This window comes from Rana temporaria, chromosome 2, assembly GCF_905171775.1.
Source record: "Rana temporaria chromosome 2, aRanTem1.1, whole genome shotgun sequence".
Classification (NCBI taxonomy): Eukaryota; Metazoa; Chordata; class Amphibia; order Anura; family Ranidae; genus Rana; species Rana temporaria.
In genome coordinates, this window is record NC_053490.1 from 504,464,637 (window position 1) to 504,484,902 (window position 20,266).

Genomic DNA, 20,266 nt, shown 5'->3' on the forward strand with positions numbered 1-20,266 from the left:
AATAAAAAATAAAAGAAAACAATAGAATAAAATAGAAAAGAATAAAACCATTTTCAGGAATTCAAATTTTGAATAGAAAATAGAAAAAGGAAACTTTTAGAAAAGAATAGAAAAAAAACAATAGAATTGAAAAGAATATAACAATATAACCATCTTTTGGACTTGGAATCAATTAGAATTTTCTGAATTCTGAAAATTCGTATAAATTCGAACTCGAAAAAAGGAAACGAATTTTGAAAACGAATCAAAACAAAATTTAAACTAAATGAATGTAAATAAAGAATCTAAACAATTTTTTTTTTCTCTCTGAACATTAATACATTTTGAAAACAAATTAAACAAATTTAACCAAGCAAATTTATGTAAATAATGAATCAAAAACAAAACATTTTTTGTTCATTCTGCAGATGTCTAAGTCACACCCAAGCCACGCTGCACCTTTTCACCTTTGCGCTTATCTGTTTGGATGGAGTTCTTTAGTAAAGCTTTATTCAACACTTTATGTCTGCATGTCACATGAACCCCCATCGGAAGGTCCAGGACTGAGGATCCGCCACGTTCATATGAAAACCCGTGAAAATTGAGGAGCATAGTGCAAATCATTGATTAGCTTTACATCTTTTCCTTGCTGAAAAAAAATAGGAAGACAATAAGACGGGAAGCAGCCGGCTGCCCCTACAGAATATCAGATTCCCAGGATGAGGCCTATGAATCCTTTGTACACCCGGCCTGCATGGTGTACAAGGTAAAGATCCGCTTGTCCTGATTGCGTCTGTAGCAGCGCTCCGGGAGTACATCCTCTGTAGTCCATACTCTGTATGTTCAGCATGAGGCTCCAGGTTTGTAAATTGATTGTTCCATTTACTAATATCCCTCTACGGAGCGCTCAGGTATTCTCTGAATCCGATTGGCTGTGATCAGGAGGCATTTCTTCATGATCATCCTGATAGAGGTCCATTTCTACGATAGATATGTGATCACATTGTTGTTCTTCAAGTATGTGCCGAGTAGATTCCTCGTGGACCAAGGGAGAAGGGTTTTCCACCAAGTACTGCAAGAGACAGATCATCATATACTGGAGTTATTAAAAACCTACAATTAAAAGTATAGAAGAGCAGGGGGGGGGGGGTGGTACAGCATGGATAACCCATTTGGGGGGGGGGGGGTGGTGTGACTCCCAACCAAATGAAGTCTTACATGTAATTTAAAGTGCAACTCAATCTGAACAGCTAAATACAGTAAAACCTTGGTTTGAGAGCGTTTGTCTTGATATAAGAGTAGCGTCACGTCACAACTGAGTATAAAAGAGAAGAGAGGCGCCTCTAAGTGTAGCAATATGGTTACATTTAATGAAGGTACAACATTTAGAAACTCATAGGGCTGATGATTAAAAGAGCCACATCTAAGTATCGAGGCATCCGGGGTAAAGCTGTCCACATAGACTGTCCTCTGCACCACCATTGATGTCGTCCCTTCCACGAGCAGTTAAAGCCTCGCTTTCAGATCACTCTACTGCAGGGTAGTCTTCCCGGTTACGATTGCAGACTGATAGTGGCGAGAGCCGGCGGTGAGGAGGACGGTCTATGTGGACAGCTTTACGCCGGATCCCTGCATACTTAGATGTGCCTCTTTTAATCATCAACCATGTGACTTGCTAAATGTTGTACTTTCATTAAATGTAACCATATTGCTACACCTAGAGGCGCCTCTCTTCTCTTTTATGCTCTGTAGCTCCTGCTGGATTTTGCTTTTAAGCCCCTTGTGGAGGCTTCCATTTGTGGATGGACATTTTATGGTCACACAACCTATCACATTGCTATAATCTTTTTATATGGACTATAAACTGAGGGACTTATAAATAAATGGTTGTGGAACGAATCATTCGAGTTTCCATTATTTCTTATGAGAAAATTTGCTTTGATATACAAGTGCTTTGGATTGCAAGCATGCTTCCGGAAAAAAATTATGCTCGCAACCCAAGATTTTTCTGTATGCAGTTGTAATGCATATTTGTTAGCCGTTATGCCTGCCCAGGGATTTGTTATTCAGCTCAGCCAAACTTGTGATTCAAACACCCTCGTCAGCTTGCACAACCATGAAAAGGATTCTGCCATTTCCTCGGTCAGCTTTACAGTTTCCTGGGTAATAGGCTGATGATGCCAACATATTGCCCATTAAATTGTTACTAAACCCAGGACTCTGCATTCACTATATCTGGTCTCCCACAGTACACAGAACATGGAAATGCAATTACTTTAGTAAATATAAACTAAATAGCTTTTCTCATTATAGCTAGAGGCTCTAATAGGCTTCCAAATGGTTAAACAGAGGGTGCACAGGCTGTGCCTTCCCTGTTTAAACAATGCTGTGTTAGGGAATCGCTTCCCCAACACTGACCCGCCTCTCAGCCAATCAGGTGCACTGGGTCTGGTTACCGGGCACCTGATTGGCTGAAACGACAGGTGCTGTGATTGGACCCCTATAAGGCGTCCAATCATAGCAGAGAGGACGGAGGAAGACATCAAAGGACTCAGAGGGAGCGTGGAGGACGGGCGCTGACCCCAGTAAGGTAAGTGCCGGGCGGGGGGGGGCAAACCAGCTGCATTTGAGGGGGCACAGTAGCTGCAATTAGAGGGGGCACAGTAGCTGCAATTAGAGGGGGCACAGTAGCTGCAATTAGAGGGGGCACATTAGCTGCAATTAGAGGGGGCACATTAGCTGCAATTAGAGGGGGCACAGTAGCTGCAATTAGAGGGGGCACAGTAGCTGCAATTAGAGGGGGCACAGTAGCTGCAATTAGAGGGGGCACAGTAGCTGCAATTAGAGGGGGCACAGTAGCTGCAATTAGAGGGGGCACAGTAGCTGCAATTTGTTTTTTTGTTTGTTTGCGCCCCCCAAAAAAAATTTGAGCACCAGCCGCCACTGTTTTAGACTTTTCTTCATGCTATGATTGGGGTAGAGGAGCCGCTTCACCACTCATATTACATCATTAATTCTCACTGCTGATACATTCGGATTTTCCCTTCACCTAAATTAAACTCCTATGCTGACAGATAGATTACTGGCCTGTGTATGCGACTTTGCACACAATGGCAGGCTAATAAAAATAAATCACAGCCCCAGGCTTATTTTAAAGCCCAAATGATCTTTCCGTTTAAATCAAATCAAAAACAAAAAAGGGAAACAAAGTCTTACAGCTCATACAGTTTTAGGAATGTATTTCATACATCATGGCAATCAAAGATTTAATGCCCAATTAAACTTGCAGTGTAAAGAAGCTACGTATATTTCAGGTGAAAAAACAAAACAAAAAAAGTGTGCAAAGTCTTAGGTTGTTGAGTCGCAGTTCTACTGCCCACCTAAAAGATGGGCTCAGGGTTATACACAAGCCCCAGCCATAATTATACCCATGTTACATTCAGTGGGCAGTACGGTCACCAAACCAACCGCTTCAAAATTAACAGGGTTGTGCCGTAACGATGAGCCAAACACTTGGCTTGCAATCGTGGCACTGTACAGTGCATCCGGAAACTATTTAAAGTGGGGGTTCACCCAAAAAAATGTTTTTAACATTACATTCCTAATGACAATCGGCTGTTTTTTGTTTTTTTTCCCCGTACATACCGACTTTCACCGCCGCATCCGGGTATGTCTTCTTCGGGACTGGGCGTTCCTATCTGATTGACAGGCTTCCGACCGTCGCATACAGCGCGTCACGAGTTGCCGAAAGAAGCCGAACGTCGGTGCGGCTCTATACGGCGCCTGCGCACCGACGTTCGGCTTCTTCCGGCAACTCGTGGCGCACAGTATGCGCCGGTCGGAAGCCTGTCAATCAGATAGGAACGCCCAGTCCCGCAGAAGACATACCCGGAAGCGGCGGTGAAAGTTGGTATGTACGGGGAAAAAAAAAACAAAAAAAAACCATCCGATTGTCATTAGGACAACTCGGCTGAATGTAATGTTAAAAATTTATTTTTTGGGTGAACCTCCACTTTAAGGTGCTTCACTTGTTCCATGTTTTGTTATGTTACAGCCTTATTCCAAAATGGACTAAAGTCATTATTTCCCTCAAAATTCTAGAAACAATCCCCATAATGACAATGTGAAAGAAGTTGGTTGAATTGTCTGGAAATGTATTAAAAATACACGAAAATAAAAAATCCCATGTACAGAAGTATTCACAGCCTTTGCTCAATACTTTGTTGAAGATGCATTAGCGACTTTGCCGTGTTTTGTTGAGCAAAGGACAGCCCACTAAAATTAATAGGCTGCTGCCTTGTGTGCATGGTGCAAAAATATGCACATGTGCGGGGCAGCTTTGCGCATGGTCACAAAATGCGAATGCAGTCATATACTGCAAGTTCAATCTGGCTTTAAACTTTATTGCCATGATGTATAATATATGTGGCAGTCCAGTCAAAGAGGTTACATACTACTAAACACCACCATTACCATTTTCTTTTCACCACAGATCATTGCTGACCCAGGGAAGATAACCAGAGAGATAGAGAGGAGCAAGGCAATGTGTACAGGTCAGATGATCTGTAGAATAGAATCTGGGGTACTCACATTTATTACGTGGGGGGGAATCCTATAAGGGCCATCAAGCCAATCCTTGATCCCAGATAGAGCCTTGTGAAGAGGTTTGTCGGGGATGACCGACAAGCTGATTACAACAAAAATGAGTACAACACCGAATGCACACACCAGCACCACAGTAAGAGTGTAATCTGAAATAAAAACAGATTTGTTAAATACAATAAAAAAATAAATAAATGAAACTTTAAGCAGATAGAAAAGGTAAACATGAATCCAGCTCTAAAGTGGTTATAAAGGCATCTATATTTCCTGAAAAAAGAAATAAAAAAATTATATACTTAACTGCTTTATACCATGCTAGTACGCAGAGCGGCCCTGATCCTCCTTTTCTGGGGTTCCCCGTCGGTGTTGTCCAGTCCTCCCCATGTGAGTGCTACCATAAGCAAGTCGGCTGCTACTTGTGCAGGCGCGCTCCCTGCATCTATAGACACATACAGCCCAGCTTGACCCCACCTTCCACATCCATGGGGTGCTTTAACCTCCATGTGTAGCTCTAATGTCTATGGGTAACTCTAGCATCCATAGGGTGCTCCAACATCTATGGGGCACTAGCATCCATGGGGTGCTCCAACATCTACGGGGCACTAGCATCCATGGGGTGCTCCAACATCTACGGGGGACTAGCATCCATGGGGTGCCCCAACATCTACGGGGCACTAGCATCCATGGGGTGCTCCAACATCTATGGGGCACTAGCATCCATAGGGTGCTCCAACATCTATGGGGCACTAGCATCCATGGGGTGCTCCAACATCTACGGGGCACTAGCATCCATGGGGTGCTCCAACATCTACGGGGCACTAGCATCCATGGGGTGCCCCAACATCTATGGGGCACTAGCATCCATGGGGTGCTCCAACATCTATGGGGCACTAGCATCCATGGGGTGCTCTCAAGTTTATGGGGCACTCTAACAGCCATGGGTCATTCTAATGTCTATGTGGCACCCTAACCTCCAGAGGGTGCTCACATGTCTATGTGGGACTCTAACCTCCATGGGGGTGCTCTAATGCCTTTGTGCAGCCCTCAGTGCACCTTTAGCTGGATAACCAGCCATTCCTACCAGCTGTTCTCACTTTTTGCACAATACATAATTTATTCTGCAAATATATATCCTAATGTGTAAGAAACAAAGTTGGTGGTTGGACAGCAGCAATGAGTTTAGTACAATGCATGATCATATTTCCTTCTCCACCTATACCTGCCCTTATGCATTCCCCAAGACCACACCCTCTTCACCCCCAGCACTCAGCATCCTCTGACCAGCATCATCATCCTCCCTGCGCAAGACACGAGAACCCCACAAAGCCACCGCATCAACTCCGGACAATGGAACAGCCCGACTTGTCCTAGGTCTACCCGGCAGGACAGTGTCATTTTCTTATCTGGTTCTGACAGATGCCTTAATATACAAGGATTCTCCAAAAAGTTCCCGCACTTTATTTTATACGTTTCGCAGCTATATTCACCACAGTGTGCCAGCTCTTCTACTGAACTGCAAGGTCAGCCGGCTTGCCAGACACATGGCACCTACAGACACGACCACTTACTACTCTTCCTGCCCCATCTGTTTCCAATGAAAATATAAAAGTGCAGAGATTTTTGAAGACCCCTCGTGTCTGGTAATTGGTCATATGAACTTTTGGGGCAACTCCCCCAGAAAGCCAGATCAGGCAGTAAATATACATCAACAACCCAAGTTTTTTTTTTTTTACAGTAAAATGTTTATCTTTTTACATGATTCTGTTTGTCCGATTCAATTAGTTCTGTTTTGTGGCTCTATGTAATGATCATATACAGTGGATATAAAAAGTCTACACACCCCTGTTAAAATCAGGTTTCTGTGATGTAAAAAAATGACAAAGATAAATTATTTTTTACAACTTTTTCCATGCGACCTATAAAACAGTAAAACGTTTGAAAAAAAAAAAATTAAATCTTTGAGGGGGTTGAAGTAAAAAACAAAATAATTTGTTTGCATAAGTGTGCACACCCACTAATAACGGAGGATGAAGTTGTGATCAGAATTAAGGGGGGTTGTAAAGGCCAGTGGCGGCCCGTCCATAGAGGGCGCCCGGGCGCCCCCCCCCCCCAATCAGTAAAAAAAAAAAAAAAAAAAATCTAAAAAAAAAAAAAAAAAAAAAAGTTTATTTAAACATGTCCCTTTAAGGAATTTTTTTTTCCAAAAAAGGTACTTAGGTGCACTGTGTCCGAGCGCTGGACACAGTGTTGTGTGGGTAGCGCCACGTCTGTGCAATCACGGGATTGCAGACAAGGCGCTACATTGGCAGAAAAAAAAGTGTTGTGTGGGTAGCGCCACGTCTGTGCAATCACGGGATTGCAGACAAGGCGCTACATTGGCAGAAAAAAAATGCCTTTGTGGCGTTCTCCATCGCGCCACTTGCTTCCGGCGCGATGGACTGTCTTGTTATGGCTTGGGTGCACACTTTCTGTGTGCACCCGCACGTCTCTGTGCTAGTCCCGACGTCTCAGGAAGAACCGGAAGTGACGTCGGGACTCAGGAGCTATCTGCCAGCATGCCTGCAGTAACAGGTATGAACCCCCTCCCTGCCTAATTAAAGTGTGTCAGATAGCGGGCATGTATGCAAGAGCCAGCAAACGGACCCCTTCCCGCACCCTACCTATAAAAAAAAACTTTGGGCAAAAATACCGACCGTATCGGCCGACCACCAACCCCCCCCCGCTTATTCAGATGATTCAGATGTTTTTTTTGTCAATAGGTGGAAAGAGCAGCAGTAACGGCACCACCCAAACCAGCTGTGACGGCACCCAACCCCCCCCCCCCCCCCCCACTTATTCATTTTTTTATTTGGACCCCATCCAATCCCCCCCCCCCCCCCCCCGGCTTGTTAAAAAAAAAAGTATTTAACATTGTTTTTTTTTATTTAATTGGTGGAAATAGCCAAACCATCCCCCCCGCTTATTCATTCATTTCTTTTTGGACCTTATCCAATCCCCCCCCCCCCCCTCCGGGCTTGTTAATATGTTATTTTTTTTATTTATTTAATTGGTGGAAATAGCGGCAGGAAGGGAACCCATACTCCCCCCCCCCCCCGCATATTCAATTGGTTTTTATATTTAATTGGTGGAAATAGCGACTTGGGACTGGAAAGTTGCAGGATAAGTTGGACCTGATCAGAACCGTTCATATCTGTGCAACTTCAAGTCACAGCGACTCCGAAGTAGTCCCTGCATTACTTTTGTCCCACTTTGATGTGACTTGAGGTCCATAGACCTCCAGAATACACAGGCATTGCTTCAAGTCGCTGCAAAATCGCAGCAAAAAATTGTGGCACAATCTTGCGACTTTCAGGCTAAAACAGTCTGAAAGTTTGATGCGACTTAAAGCAATGCCTGTGTATTCTGGGGGTCTATGGACCTCAAGTTGCATCAAAGTGCGACCAAAGTAATGCAGGGACTACTTTGAAGTCGCTGTGACTTGAAGTCGCACAGATATGGGGTACGACTTGTCATGCAACGTTGAATTCCCAAGTCGCAGGACAAGTAATGCAGTATGTCTTCAGTCTCTGGTAATCTTGTGCAGTATGTCCACAGTCTCTGATAATTTCGTGCAGTATGTGTGCAGTCTCTGGTCATCTCGTGCAGTATGTCCACAGTCTCTGATCATCTCGTGCAGTATGTCCGCAGTCTCCGATAATCTCGTGCAGTATGTCCGCAGTCTCCGATAATCTCGTGCAGTATGTCCGCAGTCTCTGATAATCTCATGCAGTATGTCCGCAGTCTCTGATAATCTCATGCAGTATGTCCGCAGTCTCTGATAATCTCATGCCCATTTAGAGTCCTTCATAACTAACAGTGTCATTTTTTAGTTTGTTTGCGCCAATCTGTAAGCCTGCGCTATATACCATGATTTGTGATGCTGGGGCTATATACTCTGTGCTGTGATGCTGAGCTGTATACTCCTGACACTATGAGTGGAAGCAAGTGGAATACAGGGGACGGAGTGGGTGTATTCTATAGGGGGTGTGGCTTATGAGAAGTGGGAGGGACCAAATGTGGAGGGGCGGGGTCTTGCGCCCCCCCATCCTAAAATGTCACCAGCCGCCACTGGTAAAGGCACATGTTTTTTTTTACCTTAAAGCGGAGCTCCACCCTAAACTTGCACTTCTGATGATCGGAACCCTCCCCCCATCCGGTTTCACATTTGACACCTTTCAGGGGGAGGGGGGTGCAGACAGGTATTTGCACCCACTTCCGGCCACACAGTCTGCGGGTAGAACGTCAGTTACGGCCCCCCCCCCCCCCCCGTTGTGTTCTGGGAACACTCGGCTCCCAGAACACAGCGGGAGCCAGTCAGATTTCACTTCCTGGTTCCCTCACCGAGGATGGCGGGGGGGGGGGGCAGCAGAGTGACGAGCGATCGCTCGTCCTCTGCTGCGGATGGCGCTGGACTCCAGGACAGGCAAGTGTGCGGATATTAAAAAAGTCAACAGCTGCAGTATTTGTAGCTGCTGGCTTTTAATATTTTTTTTTTCAGCAGACATCCGCTTTAATGCATTCTGTGCATTAACCACTGAAGGACCCCTTCACGCCGATATACTTCGGCAGAAGGGCACGGCTAGACACAGGCACGTACCTGAACATTGCCTTTAAGAGCCCAGCCACGGGGGCCGGTCCGAAGCTCCGTGACCGCGCCCGTGGGATCCGTGGACCCAATCGGCGCCGGTGTCCCGCGATCGGTCACAGGAGCTGTAGAACGGGGAGAGGTGTGTGTAAACACAGCTTCCCCGTTCTTCTGTGTGGCAGTGAAACTGATCGTTTGTTCCCTGATTTTTCTCAGTTTAAGCCGATATGTATTCGTCTACATATTTTTCGTAAAAAAAAAAAATAAGCGTTTATTGATTGGTTTGCGCAAAAGTTATAGCGTCTACAAAATAGGGGGTATTTTTATGGCATTTTTTTTAATTTTTTTTTTTTACTAGTAATGACCGGGATCAGCGATTTTTTTACGGTAATGCGACATTATGGCGGACACTTCGGACACATTTTTGGGACCATTGGCATTTTCATAGCGATCAGTGCTATAAAAATGCATTGATTACTATAAAAATGCCACTGGCAGTGAAGGGGTTAACACTAGTGGGCGGGGAAGGGGTTAAGTATGTTCCCTGGGTGTGTTCTAACAGCCTCACTGGGGAAATGACTGATCTTCTGTTCATACATTGTATGAACAGAAGATCAGTATTTCTCCCCCGGACAGGACCGGGAGCTGTGTGTTTACACACACAGCTCCCGGTCCCCGCTCTGTAACGAGCGAACGCGTGTGCCCGGCGGCGATCGCGCCCGCCGGGCACGTACACAGGAGTCGGGGGCAAGCGGGTGGCGCGCACACGCCCCTAGTGGCCTGCGCGAGAGCCGACGTATAGCTACGTGCTCTCGCGCAGGGGAGCCGACCTGCCGCCGTAAAATGAAAAAGTAGTTAACCTCAAATAAAGTTCAGCTGTCCTAGTAGGTCTTTTCTGACATTTTCTTAGTCGCATCTTACAGCAAAAGCCATGGTCTGCGGAGAGCTTCCAAAGCATCAGAGGGATCTCATTGTTAAAATGTAAATGTATCAGTCAGGAGAAGGGTACAAAAGAATTTCCAAGGCATTAGATATACCATGGAACACAGTGAGGACAGTCATCATCAAGTGGAGAAAATATGACAACAGTGACATTACCAAGAACTGGACGTCCCCCCAAAATTGATGAGAAGAAAACTGGTCAAGCTGCCAAGAGGCCTACAGCAACATTAAAGTTGCTGCAGGAATATCTGGCAAGTACTGGCTGTGTGGTACATGTGACAACAATCTCCCATATTCTTCATATGTCTGGGCTATGGGGTAGAGTGGCAAGACGGAAGCCTTTTCTTACCAAAAAAACATCCAAGGCCAGCTAAATTTTGCAAAAACACATCTGAAGTCTCCCAAAAGCATGTGGGAAAATGTGTTCTGGTCTGATGAAACCAAGGTTGAACTTTTTGGCCATAACGCCAAAAGATATGTTTGGCGCAAAAACAACACTTATCACCCAACAAACACCATACCCACCGTGAAGCATGGTGGTGGCAGCATCATGCTTTGAGGCATCTTTTCTTCAGCTGGAATAGGGGCCTTGGTCAAGGTTTAGGGAATAATGAACAGATTTTTAAATACCAGGCAATATTGGCACAAACCTTCAGGCTTCTGCTAGAAAGCTGAACATGAAGAGGAACTTCATCTTTTAGCACGACAACGACCCAAAGCATACATCCAAATCAACAAAGGAATGGCTTCACCAGAAGAAGATTACATTTTTGGAGTGGCCCAGCCAGAGCCCAGACCTGAATCCCACTGAAAATCTGTGAGGTGATCTGAAGAGGGCTGTGCACAGGAGATGCCCTCGAAATCTGACAGATTTGGAGTGTTTTTTGCAAACAAGAGTGTCAAGATGTGCCATGCTGATACTCATACCCAAGAAGACTATAATAAAATCAAAAGGTGCTTCAACAAACTACAGGGAGTGCAGAATTATTAGGCAAATGAGTATTTTGACCACATCATCCTCTTTATGCATGTTGTCTTACTCCAAGCTGTATAGGCTCGAAAGCCTACTACCAATTAAGCATATTAGGTGATGTGCATCTCTGTAATGAGAAGGTGTGTGGTCTAATGACATCAACACCCTATATCAGGTGTGCATAATTATTAGTCAACTTCCTTTCCTTTGGCAAAATGGGTCAAAAGAAGGACTTGACAGGCTCAGAAAAGTCAAAAATAGTGAGATATCTTGCAGAGGGATGCAGCACTCCTAAAATTGCAAAGCTTCTGAAGCGTGATCATCGAACAATCAAGCGTTTCATTCAAAATAGTCAACAGGGTCGCAAGAAGCGTGTGGAAAAACCAAGGCGCAAAATAACTGCCCATGAACTGAGAAAAGTCAAGCGTGCAGCTGCCAAGATGCCACTTGCCACCAGTTTGGCCATATTTCAGAGCTACAACATCACTGGAGTGCCCAAAAGCACAAGGTGTGCAATACTCAGAGACATGGCCAAGGTAAGAAAGGCTGAAAGACGACCACCACTGAACAAGACACACAAGCTGAAACGTCAAGACTGGGCCAAGAAATATCTCAAGACCGATTTTTCTAAGGTTTTATGGACTGATGAAATGAGAGTGAGTCTTGATGGGCCAGATGGATGGGCCCGTGGCTGGATTGGTAAAGGGCAGAGAGCTCCAGTCCGACTCAGACGCCAGCAAGGTGGAGGTGGAGTACTGGTTTGGGCTGGTATCATCAAAGATGAGTTTGTGGGGCCTTTTCGGGTTGAGGATGGAGTCAAACTCAACTCCCCGTCCTACTGCCAGATTATGGAAGACACCTTCTTCAAGCAGTGGTACAGGAAGAAGTCTGCATCCTTCAAGAAAAACATGATTTTCATGCAGGACAATGCTCCATCACACGCGTCCAAGTACTCCACAGCGTGGCTGGCAAGAAAGGGTATAAAAGAAGAAAAACTAATGACATGGCCTCCTTGTTCACCTGATCTGAACCCCATTGAGAACCTGTGGTCCATCATCAAATGTGAGATTTACAAGGAGGGAAAACAGTACACCTCTCTGAACAGTATCTGGGAGGCTGTGGTTGCTGCTGCACGCAATGTTGATGGTGAACAGATCAAAACACTGACAGAATCCATGGATGGCAGGCTTTTGAGTGTCCTTGCAAAGAAAGGTGGCTATATTGGTCACTGATTTGTTTTTGTTTTGTTTTTGAATGTCAGAAATGTATATTTGTGAATGTTGAGATGTTATATTGGTTTCACTGGTAAAAATAAATAATTGAAATGGGTATATATATATTTTTTGTTAAGTTGCCTAATAATTATGCACAGTAATAGTCACCTGCACACACAGATATGCCCCTAAAATAGCTAAAACTAAAAACAAACTAAAAACTACTTCCAAAAATATTCAGCTTTGATATTAATGAGTTTTTTGGGTTCATTGAGAACATGGTTGTTGTTCAATAATAAAATTAATCCTCAAAAATACAACTTGCCTAATAATTCTGCACTCCCTGTATTAGTTTAAAGGGGTTGTAAAGGTTTGTTTTTTTATTTTTTAAATAGGTTCCTTTAAGCTAGTGCATTGTTGGTTCACTTACCTTTTCCTTCGATTTCCCTTCAAAATTTTTTTTTTTCTTTGTCTAAATCTCTCACTTCCTGTTTTTCCTCAGTAAGCTTGCCCCCATTATCCGAACCGTTCTGGCTGGGGGTTAGTCAGCCAGAACAGCCTAATGAGGAGGAACAGAAAGTGAGACATTCAAAGAAAACAAAAAAAAATGTTTTAGAAGGGAAATCAAAGGAAAAGGTAAGTGAACCAACAATGCACTAGTTAACCACTTACCCCCGGACCATATTGCTGGTCAAAGACCAGAGCACTTTTTGCGATTCGGGACTGTGTCGCTTTAACTGACAATTGCGCGATCGTGCGACGTGGCTCCCAAACAAAATTGATGTCCTTTTTTCCCCACAAATAGAGCTTTATTTTGGTGGTATTTGATCACCTCTGCGGTTTTTATTTTTTGCGCTATAAACAAAAATAGGAGTGACAATTTTGAAAAAAATGAATATTTTTTACTTTTTGCTGTAATAAATATCCCCCAAAAATATATAAAAAAACATTTTTTTTCCTCAGTTTAGGCCGATACGTATTCTTCTACGTATTTTTCATTAAAAAAAAAATCGCAATAAGCGTTTATTGATTGGTTTGCGCAAAAGTTATAGTGTTTACAAAATAGGGGGTATTTTTATGTCATTTTTATTAATATATTTTTTTTACTAGTAATGGCGGCGATCAGCGATTTTTTTTCGGTACTGCGACATTATGGCGGACACTTCGGACACTGTTGACACATTTTTGGGACCAGTGGCATTTTTATAGCGATCAGTGCTATAAAAATGCATTGGATTACTATAAAAATGCCACTGGTAGTGAAGGGGTTAACACTAGGGGGCGGGGAAGGGGTTAAGTATGTTCCCTGGGTGTGTTCTTACTGTGGGGGAGGGGTGGCCTCACTAGGGGAAACACTGATCCTCTGTTCATACATTGTATGAACAGAAGATCAGCATTTCCCCCGCTGACAGGACCGGGAGCTCTGTGTTTACACACACAGCTCCCGGTCCCCGCTCTGTAACGAGCGATCGCGTGTGCCCGGTGGCGATCGCGCCCGCCGGGCACACGCACAGGAGTCGGGGGCGAGCACGCGCCCCTAGTGGCCGCTCTAAGAGCCGACGTAGTATGACGGGCTCTCGCCCAGGAGAGCCGACCTGCCGCCGTAGAACGGCGGCTGGTCGGCAAGTGGTTAAAGGAACCTAGTTAGAAAATAAAAAACTAACCTTTACCACCCCTTTAAGGGTGTGCACAATTCTGCATCCATATTTTATTTTTATTTTTTTTACCCTCCATCCACCTAAAAGATTTCAGTTTGTTGTTCAACCGAGTTGTACAGTTTATAGGTCACATTGACAAGGTGGAAAAAGTTCTGAAACTATTTATCTTTGACTCGATTTTTTTACATCACAGAAACCTGACGTTTTAACAGGGTTGTGTAGACTTTTTATATCCACTGTATACGTTGAGAACATGGAAATACGATACATTTACTGACTTTGCTCTAGACTTCACATTTCAATGTTACATGCCATTCTCTGCAAGAAGTTTTTCTATAAATAAAAAATCAAAATCAAAAAAAATCAATTACCTGTAACAGTTTTTTCACACACAGAGTCGCTCATCAGACCTTTTATAGAACGTGTATAAGCATACACCTGTACACAGTAATTCGTATTGCGCTCTAGATTGTCCAATACGTAGGTCATGGAAGAATGGAGGTCAACTGTCTTCTAAAGTGAAACGACAAATACAGGTCAGAAGATGAACAAGTTGTATAGACGTCATCAAGAAAGAACTTTCAGCTAGAAACAAAACAAGCAAAAAACAAACCAACTCAATGATATAGTGAAGTTCCAAGATCTTTGAAGGCCACGTATGTGGCAAACCACGGGCGTGGCCACGTAGACTGCTGGAGACCGAATCGGCTTCAGAAAAGGTATGTATAGCCATTTTTGCTTCACAAGGTTAGACAGATCAGTCTTAGAATGTGGCTGTCAGTAGATTTAGAGTTGGTTAGTTTTAGGCTACTACTTTAAAGCCAAAGGCCCAGATTCACGTAGGGCGGCGTAGCTTTGTGTGGGCGTAGCGTATCTTGTTAACGCTACGCCGCCGCAACTTAGAGAGGCAAGTGCAGTATTCACAAAGCACTTGCGTCCTAAGTTACGACGGCGTAGCGTAAATGGGCTGGCGTAAGCGCGCGCAATTCAAAATAGGCTGGTAGGGGGCGTGTTGTATGCTAATTAATCGTGACCCCACGTAATTGACGCTCTTAACGAATGGCGCATGCGCCGTCCGTGAAAGTATCCCAGTGCGCATGCTCCAAATTACGCCGCAAATAGTCAATGCTTTAGACGTGAACGTAACTTACGCACAGCCCTATTCGCGTACGACTTACGCAAACGACGCAAAATTCGACTCTGTCCTCACGTCCATACTTAACATTGGCTACGCCTCATATAGCAGGGGTAACTTTACACCGGAAAAAGCCTTACGTAAACAACGTAAATCAATGCACCGGGCGCACGTACGTTTCTGAATCGGCGTATCTAGCTCATTTGCATATTCTACGCGTAAATCTATGGAAGCGCCCCTAGCGGCCAGCGTAAATATGCAGTCCAAGATACGACGGCGTAGGAGACTTACGCCGCTCGTATCTAGGCAAAATTCATGCGTAACTGATTCTAAGAATCAGGCGCATAGATACGACGGCGCACATTCGGACTTACAACGGCGTACGTGGAGTTAAGTCCTTTGTGAATCTGGGCCAAAGTGTTTTTAGCTTCTCTTCTTTTACTTCCTGTTGCGTCTCTGGGACAGAGTACAGTGGAACCTCGGATTACGAGCATAATCCGTTCCAGAAGAATGCTCGTTATCCAAAGTACTCGCATATCAAAGCGAGTTTCCCCATTGAAGTCAATGAAAACGAAAATAATTGACTTCAATGCCATGCAATACCGCATGCGACCAGAGACGGGTGGGCGCCGGAGAGCCTCAGAAAGACTTTCTTCCCGCCGAGATTTGCCAAGGTCAGCCGAGCTATCCTCGGGCCTTTCCGTGCATTTCTGAACGGCGCCGATTGGCGCCATTTGGCTTCAGCGCCCCCCCCCCCCCACACCTCAGGCCAAATGCGGTACTCCACACCGCTTTGGCCTGAATCGTGCTCATTTCGCGAGACAACACTCGCAAACCAAGTTACGATTTTTAAAAATACAGCTCGTTAACCGGGTTACTCGCAATCCGAGGTTCCACTGTATGTACTTCATACTCATTCACATGGGGGGGGATCTGGGGGGCCCCTTGCTTTCAGATTCTGATAAACTCCCTGTGGGGATGAGGACCCCCTCTGCCATACAGAGCATGGGGTTCTTATCTCCATCGTGCTGGCAGGGAGCAGGGTTTTCTACTCAGGATGTGGCTTCTTTCTAAAGAAAACTGACTTTAACGCCCCTTTCACACCACGCTGATCTCATCCATCCGTTCATTCTGCGGACGGAGGAAAATCCTATTTTTCCATCCGTCTGCAGAGCGGATCGGGTGAACACGGACAGGCGGTCCTTGTTCATCCGATCCCCCCATAGGGGAGAGCGGAGATCTGACAGGGCGGTCCCTGCACAGTGTGCGGAGACCGCCCTGTCACCTGCCGGCTCAGCGGGGATCAACAGAGCGATCCCCGCTGAGCAAGCGGATACACATGTATGGATCCTCACGGGATCCGTACATGTGAAAGGGGCCAAAGATTTTGCACATCTTTTGTTTTGATGCACCTGGAATGTGCTTCTCGGCCTCAAACTGAAAGTTCAGTCGAGCTAAAAAGTTTCACATCCGACTTGAATGTATGTGTGCGGCCCGGGCACGTCACACAGCAGTTGGTTAACCACTTCCATACCGGGCACTTACGCCCCTTCCTGCCCAAGCCAATTTTCAGCTTTCAGCACTGTCGCACTTTGAATGACAATTGCGCGGTCGTGCTACACTGTACCCAAACAATTTTTTTATCATTTTGTTCCCACAAATAGAGATTTCTTTTGGTGGTATTTGATCACCTCTGCGGTTTTTATTTTTTGCGCTATAAACAAAAGAAGAGTGACAATTTAAAAAAAAAAACACTATTTTTTACTTTTTTATTTAATAAATATCACAATTTTTTTTAAAAAAAACGTTTTTTTTCCTCAGTTTAGGCCGATATGTATTCTTCTACATATTTTTGGTAAAAAAAATCGCAATGATCATATATTGATTGGTTTGCGCAAAAGTTATAGCGTTTACAAAATAGCTGATAGATTTATGGCATTTTTATTTTATTAATTTTTTTACTAGTATTGGCGGCGATTTGCGATTTTTTTTACTGTCACCGTGACATTGCGGCGAACACATCGGACACTTTTGACACGTTTTTGGCGCCATTCACATTTATACAGCGATTAATATGCACTAATTACTGTATAAATGTGACTGGCATTCAAGGGGTTAACACTAGGGGGTGAGGGAGGGGTTAATATGTATACCTGAATTGTGTTCTAACTGTGGGGGAAGGGGGGTGACTGGGGGAGGTGACCGATCTATGTCCCTATGTACAAGGGACACAGATCGGTCTCCTCTCTCCCCTGACAGGACGTGGAGCTCTGTGTTTACACACAGAGCTCCACGTCTTGTCCCTGTAGCCGCCGATTCCGAGTGCCTGGCGGACATCGCGACCGCCAGGCACGCGCATCGGCATCTCGGGGACGCGTCGGGCGCGCGCGCGCCGCCGTCGGCGCGCTCGCGCGCCCCCCAGTGGCCGCAAGAATACAGGATGTCAAATGACGTCCTGTTGAATTTTCAGAGTAACCGTGGAGCCGTCATTTGACGATGGCCCGGTACTCTAGTGGTTAAAATGCAATATGCTGTATTCCACATAGAGCAAAGACCTGGTGATACCCAATTCCATACCTCCCAAAATTTGACATGGGAATCAGGGACACCTACTAACAAAACGTATGTAGGCATAGGACACGCCCCCCACCACATCCCCCTTTAAAGCGGAGTTCCACCCACAATTTCACTTTTTAAATATAAATACCCCTGTAATACACAAGCTTAATGTATTCTAGTAAAGTTAGTCTGTAAACTAAGGTCCGTTTTGTTAGGTTGTTACAGCATTTAAATAGTTTATAATCTAGAAATAGACCGTGGCCATCTTAAGTGTGGGCATCATGAAGCCAGACTGTATGACTTCCTGGATTTCAGCTTTGCATATCTCGCACATGCTCAGTGCACAAGCAATGTAATAGGTTTCAGTCAGGTTTGCAAGGACTACTGGGAAACATGATGCCTATCCCAGAAACCCTTGCAAATAGCCTAGGCTAATAAGGAGGAGGAAGTAATGAAGGACTACAAAATAAAGGTATTTACAAGCAACAAATTAAATAAAAATTGGCCATTCTGAACACTATGAGATTAGAGCATGCAGCACAGACAAACATAAAAAAATGGGTGGAACTCCACTTTAAGGAGAATTAACCCCAAAAAAAGTTTAATCAAATCCACAAGGGCTTTTTTTTACCACTATTTCTTTGTATTGGCTTTAAGAATGTACAAATGCAGCAATTTAGAAATTGGATGAAAGGTTTAGCACTGGGAAACACTTTTTGATAGACAAAAAGTGCATTTTATATACAACTATATAGATCAGAGCAAAATGAGGGACAAATGAGGGACAAATGAGGGGGGAAGAGGGACAGAGGGACATTGCTCCAAATCAGGGACAGTTGGGAGCTATGCAATTCCCTGGACAAGCACATGCCAGGAACCTACCTTCTCCTCTGAATCTTCCTTCCAGTAAGACAGGTTATAGTATATTACCAATACATCGGGAATTGGTGAGAAAGGAGGTGAAAAATCCACAGCCAAATTTCCTGAATGGGAATTCAGACCAAGTGACTTCACGGGTCCTATGATTGCTGCAGAGAGAAACAGCACATGTGAACATGACTGTATGATCTGTACCGGCATCTATCGATCCATCAATCAGCCATCATTTTATTACCACCCACCTAACACCCACCCACCTAACATGTAGGAGCAAAGTGTCAGATCAAGCAAAACGTATTCAGGGCACAGGTCTCCCTGATTAGATACAATTTGATTGGATAGTCTAGGTAGGTCCTCATATTAGGTAGATCCAAAAGATGATTCTGCAGAGAATGGATGGTCAGATAGTGAACTTTAAAGTAGAACTTCTAATCGGTACATATGAGGACTTGAAGAATGTTGTTCGAGAATACTTCAAGATTTAGTTTGCTTTTAACCACATCAATACTTGCTTAAAGTTCATTCTAAATCCCGCCATAACTTCCGCAATGTCTCCTGGGAACAATGACAAAAGCTCCCAGGAGACATTGCGGCATCGAGGAAGTGACGGAATACCCGCACACTACCCGATGAATCCATATACAGGAAGCGGCCAGTAACATAAAGGATTACTAAGGTACAGTGGATGGGGGAGTGGATCTTGAGTGGGAGTTCCCACACTTTATTCCCCAGGACTTGACCCCTGACTGACAGGCACTGATAAGGCGGCACTGATGGGGTGGCACTGATGAGCATCTAACAGAAGGGCCCCCCTATCCAGCACAGCTGGAGGAGTGTACGGGATGCTGAAGGCTCTCCATTTGCTGTAGATCAGGCATGCCCAACCTTTTGAAGAGCGAGGGCCACATGAGCGACTTGGTTACTGGTCGCGGGCCACAATAAGTGGAGCGGACGGAAGACGGAATCTGTGTCTGCTCTGTATATGCAGAACAGACACGGACACAGCCCACTCTACTCTGTGGGCCCTCCCATCCAATACAACCAGATGGAAGGGGACAGATCCCCTTCTGTTTTTTTTTTTGTATTGGATTGGAGGTAGGTGGGTGCAAATGGACACAAGTCCGTTTACAGCTGCCTCTACATAGAGATGAATGGAGGGTCTGTGTGGGTTGAACCGATCATGTGAAATGGGCCTAAGGCTGCTTTCACACGGGTCGGCAACCTGCGGTCTGGGCTTGCGAACCTGCTATCCCAAAGCAGAAGGCCGCGGGCCACATCCGAGGGCTCCGCGGGCCACATGTGGCCCCCGGGCCGCTGGTTGGGCACACCTGCTGTAGATCTTTAGCACAGCCAAGAATCAAGGAACTACATGCTGGAAATGTAATCATTATAGCTCTTGCTGTGCAGGGGCCATTATTAGCATTTTTCTTCTTGTGACTTAAAGTGGTTGTAAACCCTTACAGACCACTTTTGCCTACAGGTAAGCCTAGATTAAGGTTTACCTGTAGGTACAATAAATATCTCCTAAACCTACACGGAAGGCGATCATGCCATCACTGCTGGCTCCCACATGCATGACGTCATCGCTGCTCTGGCCAGTCACAGCGCCGGAGCAGCGATACCCGGAAGTAACTCCGGGTATTATGGCGGCGACGGAGGAGGTGAACGAGGGTCGCTTCGGGGGCTTCGATCTCAGGTAAG

At 44.9% G+C, this 20,266-nt stretch overlaps 1 protein-coding gene across 3 annotated transcripts in view; it reads right to left on the bottom strand.

Annotated features, from left to right (window-relative positions):
* Positions 1–318: 318 nt before the first annotated feature.
* Positions 319–20,266, bottom strand: part of IFNGR2 (interferon gamma receptor 2) — a 43,814-nt gene continuing 23,866 nt past the window's right edge. For 2 of the 3 annotated variants that reach the window (XM_040338897.1, XM_040338899.1), the window contains exons 5-8: positions 18,569–18,714; positions 14,364–14,505; positions 4,570–4,730; positions 319–1,051 (exon numbers count right to left, since the gene is read on the bottom strand). In XM_040338897.1, the coding sequence (XP_040194831.1) occupies positions 887–1,051; positions 4,570–4,730; positions 14,364–14,505; positions 18,569–18,714 (614 nt within the window). In that variant the 3' untranslated portion in view covers positions 319–886. The remainder of the gene's footprint in view (positions 1,052–4,569; positions 4,731–14,363; positions 14,506–18,568; positions 18,715–20,266) is intronic. The other variant, XM_040338898.1, reaches the window with a different exon arrangement.